The sequence below is a fragment of the Onychomys torridus genome, chromosome 1 (assembly GCF_903995425.1).
Source record: "Onychomys torridus chromosome 1, mOncTor1.1, whole genome shotgun sequence".
NCBI lineage: Eukaryota > Metazoa > Chordata > Mammalia > Rodentia > Cricetidae > Onychomys > Onychomys torridus.
Window position 1 is genome coordinate 125358456 of NC_050443.1, and position 15797 is coordinate 125374252.

Sequence of the window (15797 nt, forward strand, 5' to 3'; positions counted from 1 at the left end):
CTGAAAGTTGCCTTTGGGCTTTTGTGCACCCCTGTGAGCATACATACACATGCACACAAAATAAGTAGACAAAATATAATCAAAAGCTGGCAGTGGTAATACAGACCTTTAGTCCCAGCACTTGGGAGGCAGAGGTAGGCAGATCTTTATGAATCTGAGGCTAGTCTGGCCTACATAGAGTTCCAGGCCAGCCAGAGATACATAGACTCTGTCTCAAAACAAATAATAATAATAATAATTTTTAAAGAAACTTTCTTCCTCCTGTGACAGGACTTTTCCCTAGTTTGCCTCTCCTCAGGGGCCTTTTTGCCAACCTCAGGCAACCTCATCTCCACTGTAATATGTCAGACACTTCTTCTAGAGGGTTCTTGAAGCAAGGCCCTAGACTCTTTGGGGGCAGAAAGGGACTTTGGAACTTAGGATCCACCCATTTTATAGATGAGGAGACTGAGCGATTGCCTAAGGTCTCACAGACGGAGAGGGCTGGACCAGCCCTGCCTCTTGATTAAGGCCCTGCTCTTTCCCTGCAACCTGCTGACCTTGGTGACCAGCTGGACGTGGAAGGAGGCATTCAGAGTTGGGGCAGCAATGCTCTCCATCCTGGCTTGTTTGTTTTCTGAGAGTCAGGGCCAGTCTTCCGACTGATCCACACCTCTAGTCTTTCCTTTCTGTCTGCTTACAAGCATTTCCGTCCAGCTCTGCCAACTTAGGAACGGCCATTGGACCTGGAAGTCATGACCTCCTTTCATGTCAAAGGACTGAATTTTACACTGATCCTGCTGACCAGGCTGGCCTCCAACTCCAGATCCTCCTGCCTCAGCCTCTAAGTGTTGGGATATGGGTGCCACTATATCCAGCCGAGACCACACTTGTAGGATTGCATTGTCTTTTTTAGGTGGAGCCTACATCTCCTTATTAACAATAATAGTTATTGAATTTGGCCTTATGTGCACCATTGTGTAGTTCTCTAGCATGCAGGGACTTCTGGCACAGGTCGCCAGGTCAGGCTAGGTGATGCTAATCTGATCCTACTCCCTAGATGTGAGACTCCCCTTTACTGGGCTTGGGGACAATGTCAGCTCTAAGGCTTCCTGGAGTTGGGTAAGGTCATCTGTGCAAAGTGCTTCCTGTGCCAGGTACCAACAAGCAGTGTATGTGGTCATCCCTAGGGTCTTACTGGAAATGAGACTTTGTGTCCCATCTTTGGGGATGGAGTTCCTTTCCATTTGGTCCAACCCTCACAAATTTCTGGGAAGGGGTTAGGATAAGTTCCCCAAGTATTTGTCCAGAGCTAGAAACCCTGAGCCCATTCAGACCCTCAGTGGAAGACCTGAACATTAGGCAAATTAAGAAATCCCAAGAGCGGCCCCCTGCCCCATCCCCTAGATCAGAGCAGGTTGACTAAGGTCATCCAGCTGGGGCAAGTGCCTTTTATTGTTGTTATTTTGAGACTGGGCCTCACATCACCATCCAACTTGTTGAGTAGCCGAGTCTGCCCTTCTGCTTCGCATCCACCTGAGTTGTTGGTGTGGCTGCTGCTGCTGCTGCTGCTGCTGTCTGAACTCCTAAGAGATTACAGGTATACAACTGCCGGCTCTGGGCAGGGCAGGGTCTCACTATGTAATCCTGGCTAGCCTAGAACTCAATCTGTAGATCAGGCTAGCCTCAAACTCAGAGACCCACCTGCCTCTCTGTCTCCTGAGTGCTGGGATTAAAGGGTTTGTCACCATGCCCAGCATAGGTCAGGTCTTGACATCAACCCAAGTGGCTGAGAAGGGACAAGGCATGGCAAGAAGCAGCAATTGTTTTAATGAATTTCTCTGCATGAGAGAAAATGAGGTCCAAGAGGAAAACACAAACAAACCCCCAGCGACACAGAAAACAGCAACCACTAGTTGAATAGAAGGTCGTAAAACAAGCAAACAACACAAAGCTTACAGTGGCCTCCAACTGGCTTAAAGATACAGAGATGGAAACACAGGGAGTCTTACATTTGAGAACTTAAAAGGATAAGCAGCCCAGACAAAACAAAAACAAAAAACAAAAAACAAACAAAACAACGAAGCAAGTCTCTATATCAGTCTACACTCTATTCAGAGATGGTCTAAGAAGATTCTGTCCTCTTGAGTGAGCCTAAGGCTGGGGCCAGATCCTGGGTTTGTGCACGTACTGCCCCAGGAAGGTAGGGGAGATTGATTATACTATGTTTGGCATCCAGGGGCTTCCCAACCTGTCATGTTCTGGGCCTGTCTTGTGGGTCTGTCTCTCATTCTCTGCAGGTTGTCTGCAACCCCTTGGACCCATGAGACACATACCCTTTTGACCTACAACCCTTTTCTGGTCTCGGCAGGATAACCAAACACACCAGTGGACAAAGACCCACTCCCTCAGAGGAGCCACTCAGTCCAAAGGCATTTGGAAAACAGAAGACAACAGAGATGCTTTATTAACCATCAGACAGGCTCCCTCTCAAAGTTTCTGGTATGTGGATTATTGTTCTGTCTCAAATTTTGCTGCTGCTCAAGAATTTTTGACTTGGCCAGGAAAAACCTCAGACTCCCAGCCTGTTCCTGCCCTTGTCTTAGTACTTTAGACAGTGGACTTGGACTTGGTGTCAAAAAATTACCAGCCCATTTGGTCGAAGTAGGACCCACCCCCAGCCTTAGCCACACCCAGTCAGCTGTCTTCAGGCTTACCAGGAAAACTGGGGCCTAGAGAAGGATGTGGAAGGAAGAGAGAGAGGTGAGGCACTGTCCAGGGGCAGGGCAGGAAGGTCTTTAATGGAACAGCTCAGAGAACAGGGTGAGTCTGCATCACCACCCCCAGAACCAAGGCACAGAGGAGGTTTGAAATGTCCAGGATAAATAGAATCAATAGGGTTGGAGAAAAAGCCAGCTCCAACCCTTTTAAAAAACAGTCTTACTGTGGGCACCAAAAATATATTAATATCTGTACATTTGTCATCTTTTAAAAAAAGGAACTAAAACCTCCTTGGCACCGTGTGGTTGGTCTCTTAAGAATGAGGTGATATGGAAAGGCCATGGGTGCACATGTGACTAAGTCACACATAAAGCAGTGTGATACACACACAGCACCAGCATGGCTGTACACGTGTGGGCCTCTGGCAAAAGGGCAGAGCCCTTGGAACCCTGAGAATTGGCCCTGCAGGCATGTGAGCCTCTGCCAGCCTTGCTGCCACAGTAGTTGCAGGGATGTTCTTTGCTGGTGTCTTGACTCTGCGGCCCATGGGGATCCATTGCCCATCTTGTACTCAGGCTCCCCTCAACACATCTCCAAAGTTCTGCTGCAAGAAGCAGGGCCTGTCTCTCTAAGCAGCTGTTTTTAATCACCTGGCCTCACCCCTGGCCAGACACAGGCACCCATCAAGCTCAGAGGACTCTGCCTGTAAGACAGACTTCCAAAAGTGAGCACAAGTCAGTGCCTGAGTGCGCAAGTGTGCCTGGCATGAGGCGTTAGGGCTCTGGTCCTGATCACTGGTGTTCTGGCAAGAGGCTGCAGGAAGGTGAACCAGCTAGGCAGCAGGGAGGTAAACTGGTCCTTCCTAGGGCCTGTGCTGCTCAGAGGTGGGGGCTGCTCTGCAGCAGGGAAGTGACAGTGTTCTGCAGGGCCACGGCCACTTTCTTGGAGGTCTTGCGGAGCAGCGGGCTGTCAGGGTGGTTCTCCTTGAGGTGCAGGACATGACCCTCCTGACTCTCAGATGTGCAGCCACACTCTTCACACACATAGAGCTTGGCCCGGCGCTCCTTGTATGCATACTTCTGCTGCACGCCATGGATCTTCTTGAGATGAGACTCCAGAGAACAGCGCTGGGTGAAGGCCTTGTCACACAGGCTGCACTTGTAGGGCCGCACACCTGTGGACAACAGGGGTCAGCATCAGGACCTGACAGGGACTGTGGGGCCTGTCTGCAGCATACACTCCGGTCACCTGACTGCTGAGTAACCAATAAATGACTTTGGAATTGAGTCCTTGCTTATGAATCCAGGACTCTGCCCTAAGCTTAGGGATGTGCCTCCCAGGCAGGTCTGAGGCATTCCTTCTGGACACAGACTTTACTTACCAGTGTGGGTTCTGACATGTCGCTTGAGGTCAAAGGTGTCATTGAAGCCCTTCCCACAGTATGTGCAGAGGTGCCTTTTGACATCATTGTGACATTTCATGTGTCGATTCAGCATGCGCTGGTAAGTGAAGGCCTTCTGGCAGATGTGACAGGTGAAAAGGTCTCCATTCGGACCGTCCCCCAAGGTCACCTGTGGGTGAGGAAGGTATCTGGAAATCAGAACTATAGGCTGGTGGATATGCCAGCCCACTTCTATCCCCACAACACTAAAGAAAAGCAGGCCTACCCTCCTCCAGAGGCCGTAGCCTGTGCCATGTGCTGAGAGGAGCTGGAAAGGACCTCTGGGTGTTAGCCCAGTTTACTGTTGGGTCCCCCAAACCCCTTTTGAGGCTGTCACTTTGGACTTCCCATCCTCCTGCCTTTACCTCCCAAGTGCTGGGGTTACAGGAGTGTGCCATTGTACCTGGTCTATGTGGGGCTGAGGGTTGGACCCAGGGTTTTGTGTATGCAAGGCAAACAGCGCTCTACCCACTGAGCTAGATCTTCAGCCTTAGAGATAGTTTTCTTGCTTTTTATAGAAATTGTTTATGTTTATGGGTGTTTTGCCTGTATGTATATGTCATGTCTGTGTATCACATGCTTGCCCAGTGCCCATGGCGGCCAGAAGATGTCTTATCCCTTGGAACTGGAGTTACAGACAGCTGTGAAGGGCCATGTGGGTGCTGGGAATTGAACCCGAGACCTCTGGACGAGGACTGGAAGACTGATGAGTCATTTCTCCAGCTCCATCTTTTTTTTATTATTATGGAAACTTTCAAATGTATGCAATAGTGGAAAGGCTAATGTCATGGTCCCTTGCCCATTGCTCAATGCAGGTCTTACTCCATCTTTATCACCCTCCTGCTCCTTGTCTGGGTCATGTTTAGAGTAGCATTCTAGGCATGAGAGAGAGATTCCATCCCCAAACCCTGCCTTGGTCCCTACTGTGCTTCTTGGTCCATGGACTCCTTTTGTGAAGCATCCATGTACCCACAGCACCTGGTGCTATAAGGAGGGGGTTGTTTTAGGTTCCATTTTTACAGATAAGAAAATAGGGGGAAGGATACAAAGTTGGGGGGCAGACCATGGAAGGACTGGGAAATGAGTGGGATTGGGGTACATAGACTCAATAAAAAATGATATTAAAAAGAAAGTCAAGGCCCAGGTCCATTCAAGGACTAGCTTTTCCTTTTCCAGCATAGTGTCTAGGGTTTCCCCCAGAACTGTCCTGCATGGGGAGGGTAACAAATGGGGACTTCTGTCACACCAGACATCACTCCCTCAGGAGGGCCTGAGGGTGAGCTAAGGGCATCTCTTATGCCCAGTCTGTTGCCAGGACAAAGCGAACACCTCTCATAGAGGACACTTGGGCAGGCAGATGAGAACAGGGCCCACTCATGAACTCGGACATCAAGAGACCTGAGGATAACAGAAGCCCAGTTCGATGTACAGCGGTTCTGGGGCTTTGTGCAACAGACTACACCTTTTCTCTTTTTCTGGGCTCCTGAAAGTTCATGCATGACAGGCACCCACCCTCAGTACCCAGGGTTGCCATGAGTCCTGGTGAGTTCAGGAAGATATATCCATCACAGTACTGGAAACCACACACGCCACCTCAAAGACCCCAAGCCCAGGGAGGCTGGAGGCTGGCCAGGCTACAGCATCAGAAGCTTGGGACACAGCCAGAGTTGGACTCCCTGACCCCTGGAAGCCTCTCTCCTCAACTGTAACAGGATTTAATAATCCTTCCTGGCTCCTGGGGAGCTGGGAGACAGGCCCTGCAGTTACCAGCGCCCTCTGGGCCTCAGACAGAGAAACCAGACAGGCTCCTACTCCAACCTGCCTTCCCAGCCCAGGGCTGCTCTCATCTCGGCCTCTTTCATCTTAGGTCTAATTAGCCAGGCGCCCCACCCCAAAGCTCCTTGGACAGGAGTCATCACTCCCAATTTATAGATGGGGAAACTGAGGCACCTAGAGGGAAGTGGTTTAGAGCTGTCGCCTGTGAGTCAGCTATGGAGCCAGAGCCCAGAGGAGGCCGGACAAGGTCTTCTAGCTGGACCTGCCCCTCCCCCGCTCCCATCTCCATCCCCACTCTCCTATCCTTGTTCTGGGGACCCAGGCACCCTTCCTTCTAGGATTCTACCTCACTCTGTGTGGGGGGGGGGGGCAAAAGGGAGAGAAGGCTAGCAATGGGGACTCAGTAGTTTCATCTTCACCGAAGCTAGCAGGAGGCTTGAGGACGGTGGGCGGCGGCCGGGTTTGGACGCCAGTAGTTCTGTGCCCTGGAAACTAGCGTCCAGTGGGTACCCACAGCCTGGGTCTCCTGAGCCACAGGCCCAGTTCCCGAGGCGCAGCCTGGATCCAGCCCTCTGGACTCCAGTACGGAGTGAGTAGTGCACTCCTTGGTCCCTAGGTCTCCGGCCAGCCCAGTCCCTCTACTCAAGCCGTGGTTTCTCAGTACACGTCCGTCGTGCTGCGAGCTGAGTGACCCTCCAGGCCCCACCAACACGCACATCCAAAGTCCGGGTCCCGTTGCTTTTCGGCTTCGCGGCGGCTTTAAGGCCGGTGCAGCCCGCTCCACTCTAGCCTGCCCGGCCCCTATTCGCAATCGAGGCGGCTTCGGACAAAGGTCGGCGGCTACCATCCCGCTGCGACCCTGGCGCCGGCTTCTCGCCCCCAAGCAGAGCGGGGTGTCTCCCCCGCGCCCGGTCAGCGTGGAGGACGCCAAGCCAAGCCCTGCGGCGCCGGTCCGACCGGTCCCACCGTCACCCGCGCCTTGCTCTTCCTGCTCTGCCCTGGGAGTGCGCCCCGCGCGCCCCCCAGCGGCCGCCCAGAGCCTGGCACTCGAACGGCCGGGCCGTAGCGCGCAGTCCTGAGTGCGGTGCCGGGGCGGCTCGGGGACGCGCTGGCCGCCTTCCCGTCCTGCCCAAGCCGCTGCTGGGCTCCAGGGCCCGGGGACGCACCCGGTCGGGGAGCGGGCCGGGGAGCTCGGCCCACCAGACTCCGCCTCCGCCCTGCCTGCGGCGGTTTCGGGGCAGGGGGCCTGCAAAGCGAGACAGTTACTCAGACCCGGCGAAACCGGCGTGTCGGCACCTGCGGACCTGGCGGGCGTGGCAGGCGGAGGCTCCGTTACGCCCCGCCTCTGGGCTCGCCCGGTCCCGGCCGCCCACGCGCCGCGCGCCCCGCCCCGGCCCGCGCCGCCAGCCTGCCAGCCCGGAAGGAGCCGGCGGAGCGCCCGCGGCAGCTGACTCAAGCGGTGAGAGAGGCCGGCCCGTTACCGCGGGCGCCAGGGGCCCGGGCGACGCTGTGGTTTCGGTGCCCTCGTAGGCGGGCGGCCTAATGAGCCCTCGGCACGCACCTCCCGGGTCCCCCCGCCCTGATCGCGGCGGTTCTCATCCCGCAGGGGCTTGCGCTGCTGCTCTCGGCCTCATCCCCGAAGCCTCCGGATCTCAGCTTGGGGAACTTGGGCACTGGGGGGGGGGTCTGTCGGGGTCTGCCAGACGGGCCCAGGGTGACCGCAGCCCCGTCTGGGGCGGTGGCGGACCCGGGCGCCCCCTGGCGGCCGTGAGGGCCCAGCGCGTCCTCGCCGCGTGTCGGTGGCAGAGGGCCTGAGGCTCCGTCCGTCTGTCCGTCCCTCTGCAGGGGACTTAGCGGATGACTGACCATGGGGCCCCTGAGTCGTGAAGCCTGGGCCCAGCGCCTGGGCGCTTTCCGAGCCAGCCCATCCGCCTTCCTGGCAGGTGCCGAAGGTGAGGATTTGGGTCGCGACCTGCTGAGTGACCTCAGGAGTGAAAAGCTGAGCGAGCAGACCAAGGTAGGTACTCTGCCGTGGGCCCTGCCGTGGGCCCTGCTGTGGGTTGCTCCGCACCACTGCGTGCTGAGCCTCATCTTCATGGGTCCCTCTTAAACCCCCCATCTCAGGTTTCCCTTCTGACACTGAGCTTGGAGTACTCTGACAAACTGTGGCCTGATGCACCTGCCGCAGAGGCTGCTGCCACCTCCTTGTTGGACACACTTGTCCTCCTGACCTCAAAACCCTCAGCTCTCCGGAGGCTCCTGCTGTTGGCTGCCACCACAGCCCTGGTGTCAGGAGGTGCTCTGGGACCCACTTCGGGCGCTTCCTGCCGGCTCCTGCCCCTTCTGCTTGGTTTAGCTTCAGGCCGAGACATGGGACGAAGCTTTGGAACCACCTCGGAACAGCGCCATCTACAGGCCACGGCGTGTGAATGCCTTGGAGAACTTGAGCGCTGTAAGCCCGGGCTGCTGGCAGGCTCCCTGGGGATGCTGCGTGGCCTCCTAGGGCAAATGGGTCCCATCCAGCCTGTCAGCCTGCTGCTGGCCCATGTTCTGCACAACACCTTGGTGGTACCACCCGGGGCTGGGGCTGGGGCTGGGGCTGGGCTGCAAGGCCTGCTTGTGGCTGGGGTCTCCTCCGTTGGGAGTTGTCCCTGGGACTGGACACGAGCTGAAGAGTGGGATGCCCATCTTCAGCCCCAGGCACCCAGCTGGTCCACAGCCGAGGAGGAGGCGCATGGCTTTCCATTGCTAGAGCCCAGCCCCGAGGAGGCCCGAGAGCTGAAGGCTGCGGTGGCCCAGCTTCTGGACACTTCCTACCTGCTCACTCCTGTGGCTCAGGCCCAGCTTCTGTGGCTGTTGGGCTGGGCCCTTCGGGGTCTTCGGGGTCAGCCACCAGTGCTTTTCAAGCCGCAGCTCGTTCGGCTGCTGGGCACAGCACAGCTGACACTCCTGCACTCTGTTCTAGCTCTCAAGGCAGCCTTTGGCGAGGCCCTGTTCACTGCGCAGGACGAAGTGCTTCTCCTCCGCAGGCTCACCCTGGTGGCCCAGCACCCAGCCTTGCCCACACCCACACACCTCCTTTACCTGCACTGCCTCCTGAGCTTCCCGGAGAATTGTCCGCTAGGTCCGGAAGGGGAAGAGGCCGCCCCCCTGCTGCTGGGTCCCCAGCTGTGCCGGGGCCTCATGCCCAGTCTCCTGCACGACCCAATGGTCCTCTTGGCCCGCCTGCATTTGCTGTGCCTGCTCTGTGCTGATGCTGAGCAAGAGGAGAGAGGCCAGGTTCAGAGCCCACAGCGGTACCTACAGGAGCTTCTGGCTGGCCTGCAGCAGAGGGCAGCCCTAGATGATGGTCCCCAGGCCTTGGCCACTCTCTGTTTCCAGGCCTCATATCTCATTGCCAGCTGCCTAGCTGGGCAACCTACAGTACGGACATCTTTGATCCATGGGCTGGCCCGGCTATACCGAGCACGGCCTTCCCTGGCTCCCCACTTTGGGGATCTCCTAGATCAGGTAAGCCCTGAGCTGAGAGAGCCTCTCAGGGTGGTGCTGCACCAAGAGGTGGTAGCCAGGCCGGGGAAGAAGCAGTCACTTCGCTGGCACCTGCGAATGCTAGCAAAGGTGGCGGAGGGCGGTGCCCAGAGTGCCACCCTCAGCTTTCTACAGGCTGCAGCCATACACTGCGCTGACTGGGGCCCGCAGCAGGCCCTGCTGCGGGTATGCCGTGCTCTGCTGCGGACAGGTGGGGGAGATGGCCTGGCAGACTTGCTGCAGGTACTGGCCAGACAGCTAGAGGATGCTGATGGACGGGACCATGCCCGACTATACTATATCCTCTTTTCCCATCTGTCAAGTCCCAAGTTGGGCATGGCCCTGGGCCCCTCGCTTGCTGCCCCTGCACTGGCCTCATCACTGGTGGCTGAGAACCAGGGCTTTGCGTCAACGCTCATGGTGCAGGAGACTCCAGCTCCAATTCAGTTGAGTGTGGGGCCTCAGAAGGCCAAAGGCCCACCCCTGGTGCTGCACCTGCAGGTGGGGGCACTGGAGGTTCCTGTCTACTCTCTGGAGCTGCGCTTCCGTGTGGAAGGACAGCTTTATGAGCCTTTGGAGGCTGTCCACATTCCCTGCTTGTGTCCGGGACGGCCCACGCACAGATGCCTGCCCTTGAAGCCCCGATGCCCAGTGCCTACCCGCCTCCATGTTCAGGCCCTTTACACCACATCTGCTGGCCTCACATGCCATGCCCACCTGCCACCCTTGTCTGTGAACTTCGATGACCTCTTCCTGCCTTTCCCCCAGCTCCCCAAGGGCTCTGAGCAGCGTTTCTTTGATGATCTCTGGAACTCCTGCCTGCCAAAGGGTGTAGAAAGTCGGTTGTGGTGTCCACTTGGGCCGCAGGGCCTGGACGCCTTGGTGTCCCGACACCTGGAGTCCTTTGTCATGGTGGCGCGGCCCCCCACCACCTACCTCATAGCTGTCCGCCTGCCCCCTGACTCCATGTTGCTGCTGCGGCTGGAGACGGCTCAGGTGGATGGTGTGCCCGTGGCCCTGAGGACCGACAACTGGACCGTGCTGCCCCTGGCAGGGGACTACCTCCGTGGCCTTGCAGCCCGCTGAGTAAAACCAGGTGGGGCAGAACTTGTTGCTCTTGGGGGTCCAAGGGACTGCCAAAGGAGCATATTCTTGTAGCTCCCGCCCCATAAACTCACATTCACTGACGCCTCTCACTGCCTTGTTTTCTTTTGAACCCTTGTTAGAAGCAGACTTCCTGGGGTTGGGTCTTAAGCCCCAGAAAAGATCCAGACTGGTCCCAGTTCTGCAGACCTCCACAATCCCTGCTCAGATAGCATGAACAATATGCTTCCCATGAGGTTTGGCTTAGCCCAAGATCACTCTGTGACTTCATGTGAAGGCTGGAGCTGGAAATTGGGCCTTCTCACTCCTCTGCCCCAGCTGAGCACACACTACATAGCACAATAGGCTAACAGCCTGGACCACGGAGAGAAGGCTCGGTGACTAGATGGTCCCTTCCTGGGCAACGCTGGTTAGAACCAACTGTAGAGAGGGTGTGCTGGCAAGGTTCTGAGCAGATGGAGGGGCCATGTGATCTGGTTTTTAAAACACCACCTTTTAATGGCAACCCCCAGGAAAGTCGGCCTGTGCTTAGGAATCTTCTCAGGTAGAAACTTGTTCTCCAGCTTCCTTCTCCAAAGGTGCAAGGCGCTGAGGATGCAGATACACTGAAGCCATCACTGTTGCCAGCCACCAGGCTGGGGTTTTCCTTGCCACAAAGTGCAGGTCTCTCCCCACAGCTGAGGAAATCTCCAGCTGAAGGAGTTAAGTGACTTTCTTGAGGCCACTCTGCTGGGAGGGAGTAGTATTTTGTCATCCCTTGGCAGGCCACCATTACCACACTCAGCAGAGATCTGCAGGAGACACAGGCTCCAGCCCTGTCAGCCCTGAGAAGCCCTCAGTAGGGATGAGCGGAGTGGAAGGATGACCTTGGGCCTGAGTTGTTCTGGGGAAAGGGCCATTGTGGCTGTGTGGGTGTGTCTGATGCCCCCGCTCTGGTTTCTTACAAGTCAAAGAGAGGGGAAAAGGCTTGGGCCAGTTTGTGCCAAAAGTGCAAGCTGTGGCAGAGAATTGTTACTGTTGAGTGACTTTTCATCCTAGATAGGACATGTACACAGACCAAAGAGAAGGTTCCATTCCAGCCTAGCTAACGAGCCGATGAGTGGATTGGAGTTACTTACGGTAGTGTGAGTGACTCAAAAACAGCTGTCTCACAAAAAAAGGCCTCTCCAGCATGAGCGACACTCCCGGAAGCTGGAGCTTTTACAGGCCTTGCAGACAGCTGCACCTGAGATTCCCCAAAGCAAACTGCTGACGACTGCTTTTATATGAGGGATGGGCCTCACCACCCTGTAACTTTCTGAGCTTCCACATCCTACATTTCCTGAGTCTTCTGAGCCTGAAGACATTTCAATGAGGAAGAAGCAAGTGCATAGCATTCACCTTGGAAGCCATTGCCAAACCAGGAAGGTGGCCATTCTAGAACCTTCTCCAGCTGGTTTGAGTAGAGAAAGGATATAGTTCAGTTCCTTACACAACTCTTAGGAGAGCTAGAGAGCTAGAGAAGTAGGTTCCACAGAATCCGCCACTGGAATCATTCCGTTCCAGGACAACACCCCACCCCTCACCCCTCACCCCCCACCCCCACCCCGTCTGCAGCCTAACTCCTCTTGGTGATCTGGCATGGGGAATGGGTGCTGCCACTCCTCATACCCACTAAGCCAGAAACCTGCTGGTGCTAGAGAGAGCCTTGACCCCCCATGTCTAATTCAGAGACCACCTCAGTAGTGTGATCCAGTTTTTATCACAGTAGTGAAGGGACCTAGAGAAGCGGCTCTTTTCGTACGAATGATAAGGATAATAGGTCAGGAGGCTGGGGACAGCTCAGCAAAGTGCACAGTCATGAGGACCTGAGTTAGACCCCAGCACCCATGGAGAGCCAGGTGAGACAGGGTTTCACTCTGTAGCCCAGGATGGCCTGGAACTCACAGGGATTGACCTGCCTCTGCCTCCCGAGTACTGGGATTAAAGGTGTGCACCACTGTTGCCCTGGCTGGAGCTTTTTAGCAAGCAGTGTAGCTGAATCAGCAAACCCCAAGTTCATTGAGAGGCCCTGCCTTGATAAGGTGAAAAGCAATCAGACACCCAGTGTCCACCTCTGGCCTACTGCACACATGTGCACACACACCCATGCACACACAAAGGAGAGTTAGCCCATGTAATGATGACGCCTCTGTCTTATTCCCATCTTCCTACCCATCCATGGACTCTGGTTTGTTCACTCACTCCTTCAGTGCTGGACATCAGATGACAACTCCACCCACCAAAACAAGTTACCTGTTCTGTGTCACAATTCACATACCAGTAACAAGCCCCAGGTTGTGGCCTGTGATTCTGACCAACAGGCTAATCAGGGTTCTATAACCACTTCTCCAGATTTGGTCATTTCTTTTGTTGTTGGTGTTTTGTTTTTTCAAGACAGGGTTTCTCTGCTTAGTTTTGGAGCCTGTCCCAGAACTCACAAAGATCCACCTGTGTCTCTGCCTTCCCAGTGCTAGGATCAAAGGTGTGCATCACCACCACCGCCTGGCTTTTTTTTTTTTTTTTTTTTTTTTTTAGGTTTAATTTTATTTTATGTGCATGAGTGTTTTGTCTGCATTCACATCTGCATTAAAGGTGTTGGATCCCCTGGAACTGAAGTTATAGATGATTGTGAGCAGCCATGTGGGTGCTGGGAATTGAACTCAGGACCTCTGGAAGAGCAGCCATTACTCTTAACCACTGAGCCATCTCTCTAGCCCAAGGTTTGGTAATTTCTAAGGGACATTCTACTTACCTTAGCCTGCTTATTATAACAGGATATTACATTGCCAGGTCTGGTGTGCATGCCTATAACCCTAACAGTCCAAAGCCTGAGGCTTCAAATTCAAAGCCAGCTAGTGGATTCATAGTGAGACTGTCTTAACAAGCAAAAGTATTGGGGCTGGAGAGATGGCTCAGAGGTTAAGAGCACTGACTGCTCTTCCAGAGGTCCTGAGTTCAATTCCCAGCAACCACATGGTGGATCACAACCATCTGTAATGAGATCTGGTGCCCTCTTCTGGCCTGCAGGCATACATGCAGACAGAACACTGTATATACAATAAATAAATCTTTAAAAAAAAAAAAAAAGCAAAAGTATCTTTCAGGGGACTAGAAGGTTCAGTTCCTAGCACCTATGTCCAACGGCCTATAGCCACCTGTGACTCAGGCTCCTGAGGATCCTATTCTCTTGTCTGGCCTCCACAGGTACCAGCACACATGCATCCATTCTTATGGAGACACACATATTCATATAATTTAAAAATTTTTTAGATGTATCACAAAAGATACAGATGAGTAATTAAATGGAAGGGACACACAGGGCAGAGTGTGTGGTGGACACTGTAGTTTCCATGTGCTCTGAGATATGCTATCCTCCAGCTATCTGAACAAGATTTTGTGCCCCCCCCAAGGTGGTATTGTGTTCCCCAAAATATTGTGCACCCTAATAAACTTATCTGGGATTAGAGAACAGAACAGCCACAATATTAAACACAGGGTTAGGCAATGGTAGCACACGCTTTTAATCCTAGCATTCCAGAGGCAGAGATCTACCTGGATCTCTATGAGTTCAAGGCCACACTGGAAACAGCCAGGCATGGTGACTCACGCCTTTAATCCCAGGAAGTAATGGCAGGAGGCAGAAAGGTATTTAAGGCAGGCGTGAGGACAAGGAACTATAGCCTGGTTAAGCTTTTAGGCTTTTGAGCAACAGTTCAGCTGAGATTCATTCTGGATGAGGACTCAGAGGCTTCCAATCTGAGGAAACAGGATCAGCTGAGGATTTGGCAAGGTGAGGTGGCTGTGGCTTGTTCTGCTTCTCTGATCTTCCAGCACTCACCCCAATACCTGGCTTCCAGGTTTGATTTGATTTTTTTTTTAATTTATTTTTTATGTATACAGAAGAGGGCACCAGGTCTCATTACAGATAGTTGTGAGCCACCATGCAGTTGCTGGGAATTGAACTCAGGACCCTTGGAAGAGCAGTCAGTGCTCTCAACCTTTGAGCCATCTCTCCGGACCAAGGTTTGATTTTATTAATAAGACCTTTTAAGATTCCCGCTACACCTCCCACTCTTTGGTTTTTGTTTTTTTGAGACAGGGTTTCTCAGTGTTGTAGCCCTGGCTGTCCTGGAGCTCGCTCTGTAGACCAGGCTGGCCTGGAACTCACAGAGATCCACCTGCCTCTGCCTCCTGAAATTTTGGGATTACAGGATGAAAGGTGCCACCACTGCCTATTGAATTTTTTTAACGTTAAACCAGTCTGCCACTCTTGGAATAAATCCAGGGTTGGGGATTTAGCTCAGTGATGGAGCACTTGCCTAGCAAGGACAAGGCCCTCAGCTCCAGGAAACACCTAAGGAGATAAGCACTTGAATAAAGCTAAGTCATACTGTTGATTTAAAAAAAAAAAAAAAGGAATAAATCCCACTTCATATTATATAACTTTTTGTGTGTGCACTGTTAGACTTCATTTGTTAACTGTGTATGTGGTGCTGGGAGCTTGATTGGTTTCTATAGACAGGTCTGTCCTTGAATCCATGATTCTCTTACCTCACCGTCTCCAGTGCTGTGGTCATCAACAGGCATTTCTATGCACACAGTTCAAATCTAGGCTCTTACACATTCTTGCCAGTGCTTTATTACCAAGGTATGGCTCTATCTCTTATTTTGCCAAATTATGTCATGGATTTCTACATCTATGTTCATGACAGATGCTGTTCTGTGGAGTGTTTTAAATAGTGTCCTTATTTGGTTTTGGTATGAGGCTGATGCCGATGTAACAGATAAGTAGGAAATGGTCCCCTGGCTTCTAGCTTCAGCAAGAGACTTCAGGGAATTGGTATACTTCGTCCTAAATGTTTCTGTGAAGCTCACAAATAAACTCATCAGGCCAGGTACCTATGAGCCGGAAGACTACTGAGGGCCGTTGTCTGTGCCCTGGTGTCTCCCCAATTCATACAGTGAAATGGTTTTTCTGAACGTTTCTTATTCTGAAAAATGAATTTTAATATAGCAAATTATACTGCAGAAGTGTCAGACAGCATTTTCACAGCCTCACTATATTGCCTGAATACTTAATAAGTTGACTTAAAAATCTACAATTAATTAAAAAATCTTTAGCCGGGCATGGTGGCACACACCTTTAATGCCAGCACTGGGGAGACAGAGAGGCCAAGAGGAAGAGCTGTGGGGAGACCCTGTCTCTAAAAATAAATAAATATAAAAA

The 15797-nt window shown here is 53.4% G+C and overlaps 3 protein-coding genes across 11 annotated transcripts in view; 2 read left to right on the forward strand and 1 right to left on the reverse strand.

Moving 5' to 3' along the window:
- Positions 1-3015, forward strand: part of LOC118595569 (golgin subfamily A member 6-like protein 22) — a 37485-nt gene extending 34470 nt beyond the window's left edge. For 4 of the 8 annotated variants that reach the window (XM_036206270.1, XM_036206281.1, XM_036206292.1 and 1 more), the window contains exon 7: positions 2351-3015. The gene's annotated coding sequence lies outside the window, so the exon portion shown is untranslated. The remainder of the gene's footprint in view (positions 1-2350) is intronic. The other 4 variants (XM_036206236.1, XM_036206229.1, XM_036206246.1 and 1 more) reach the window with 1 other exon arrangement.
- Positions 3016-3578: 563 nt separating this feature from the next.
- On the reverse strand, positions 3579-4265 carry Ovol1 (ovo like transcriptional repressor 1). The gene is made up of 2 exons (XM_036206315.1): positions 4082-4265; positions 3579-3874 (listed from the first exon to the last, which is right to left on the reverse strand). Exons 1-2 carry the CDS (start codon positions 4194-4196, stop codon positions 3579-3581), a joined length of 411 nt encoding a protein of 136 aa, XP_036062208.1. The 5' UTR covers positions 4197-4265.
- A 2697-nt stretch (positions 4266-6962) lies between these two features.
- On the forward strand, positions 6963-10633 carry Ap5b1 (adaptor related protein complex 5 subunit beta 1). 2 transcript variants are annotated; one of them, XM_036166800.1, is made up of 4 exons: positions 6963-7376; positions 7763-7934; positions 8042-8369; positions 8883-10633. In XM_036166800.1, exons 2-4 carry the CDS (start codon positions 7785-7787, stop codon positions 10529-10531), a joined length of 2127 nt encoding a protein of 708 aa, XP_036022693.1. In that variant the 5' UTR covers positions 6963-7376; positions 7763-7784; the 3' UTR covers positions 10532-10633. The 2 variants fall into 2 exon arrangements, with proteins under 2 accessions (XP_036022693.1, XP_036022686.1); XM_036166793.1 differs by having other exon boundaries at positions 8042-10633.
- The last annotated feature ends 5164 nt before the right edge of the window (positions 10634-15797 follow it).

Bases quoted from the DNA above. Each gene is read 5' to 3' on its own strand.
- Ap5b1 (XM_036166793.1), top strand. From the start codon at position 7,785: ATGGGGCCCCTGAGTCGTGAAGCCTGGGCCCAGCGCCTGGGCGCTTTC. The intron at 7,935-8,041 runs GTAGGTACTCTG...CCCCCATCTCAG, and splicing joins AGCTGAGCGAGCAGACCAAG to GTTTCCCTTCTGACACTGAG.
- Ovol1 (XM_036206315.1), bottom strand. From the start codon at position 4,196: ATGCTGAATCGACACATGAAATGTCACAATGATGTCAAAAGGCACCTC. The intron at 3,875-4,081 runs GTAAGTAAAGTC...TGTTGTCCACAG, and splicing joins ACATGTCAGAACCCACACTG to GTGTGCGGCCCTACAAGTGC.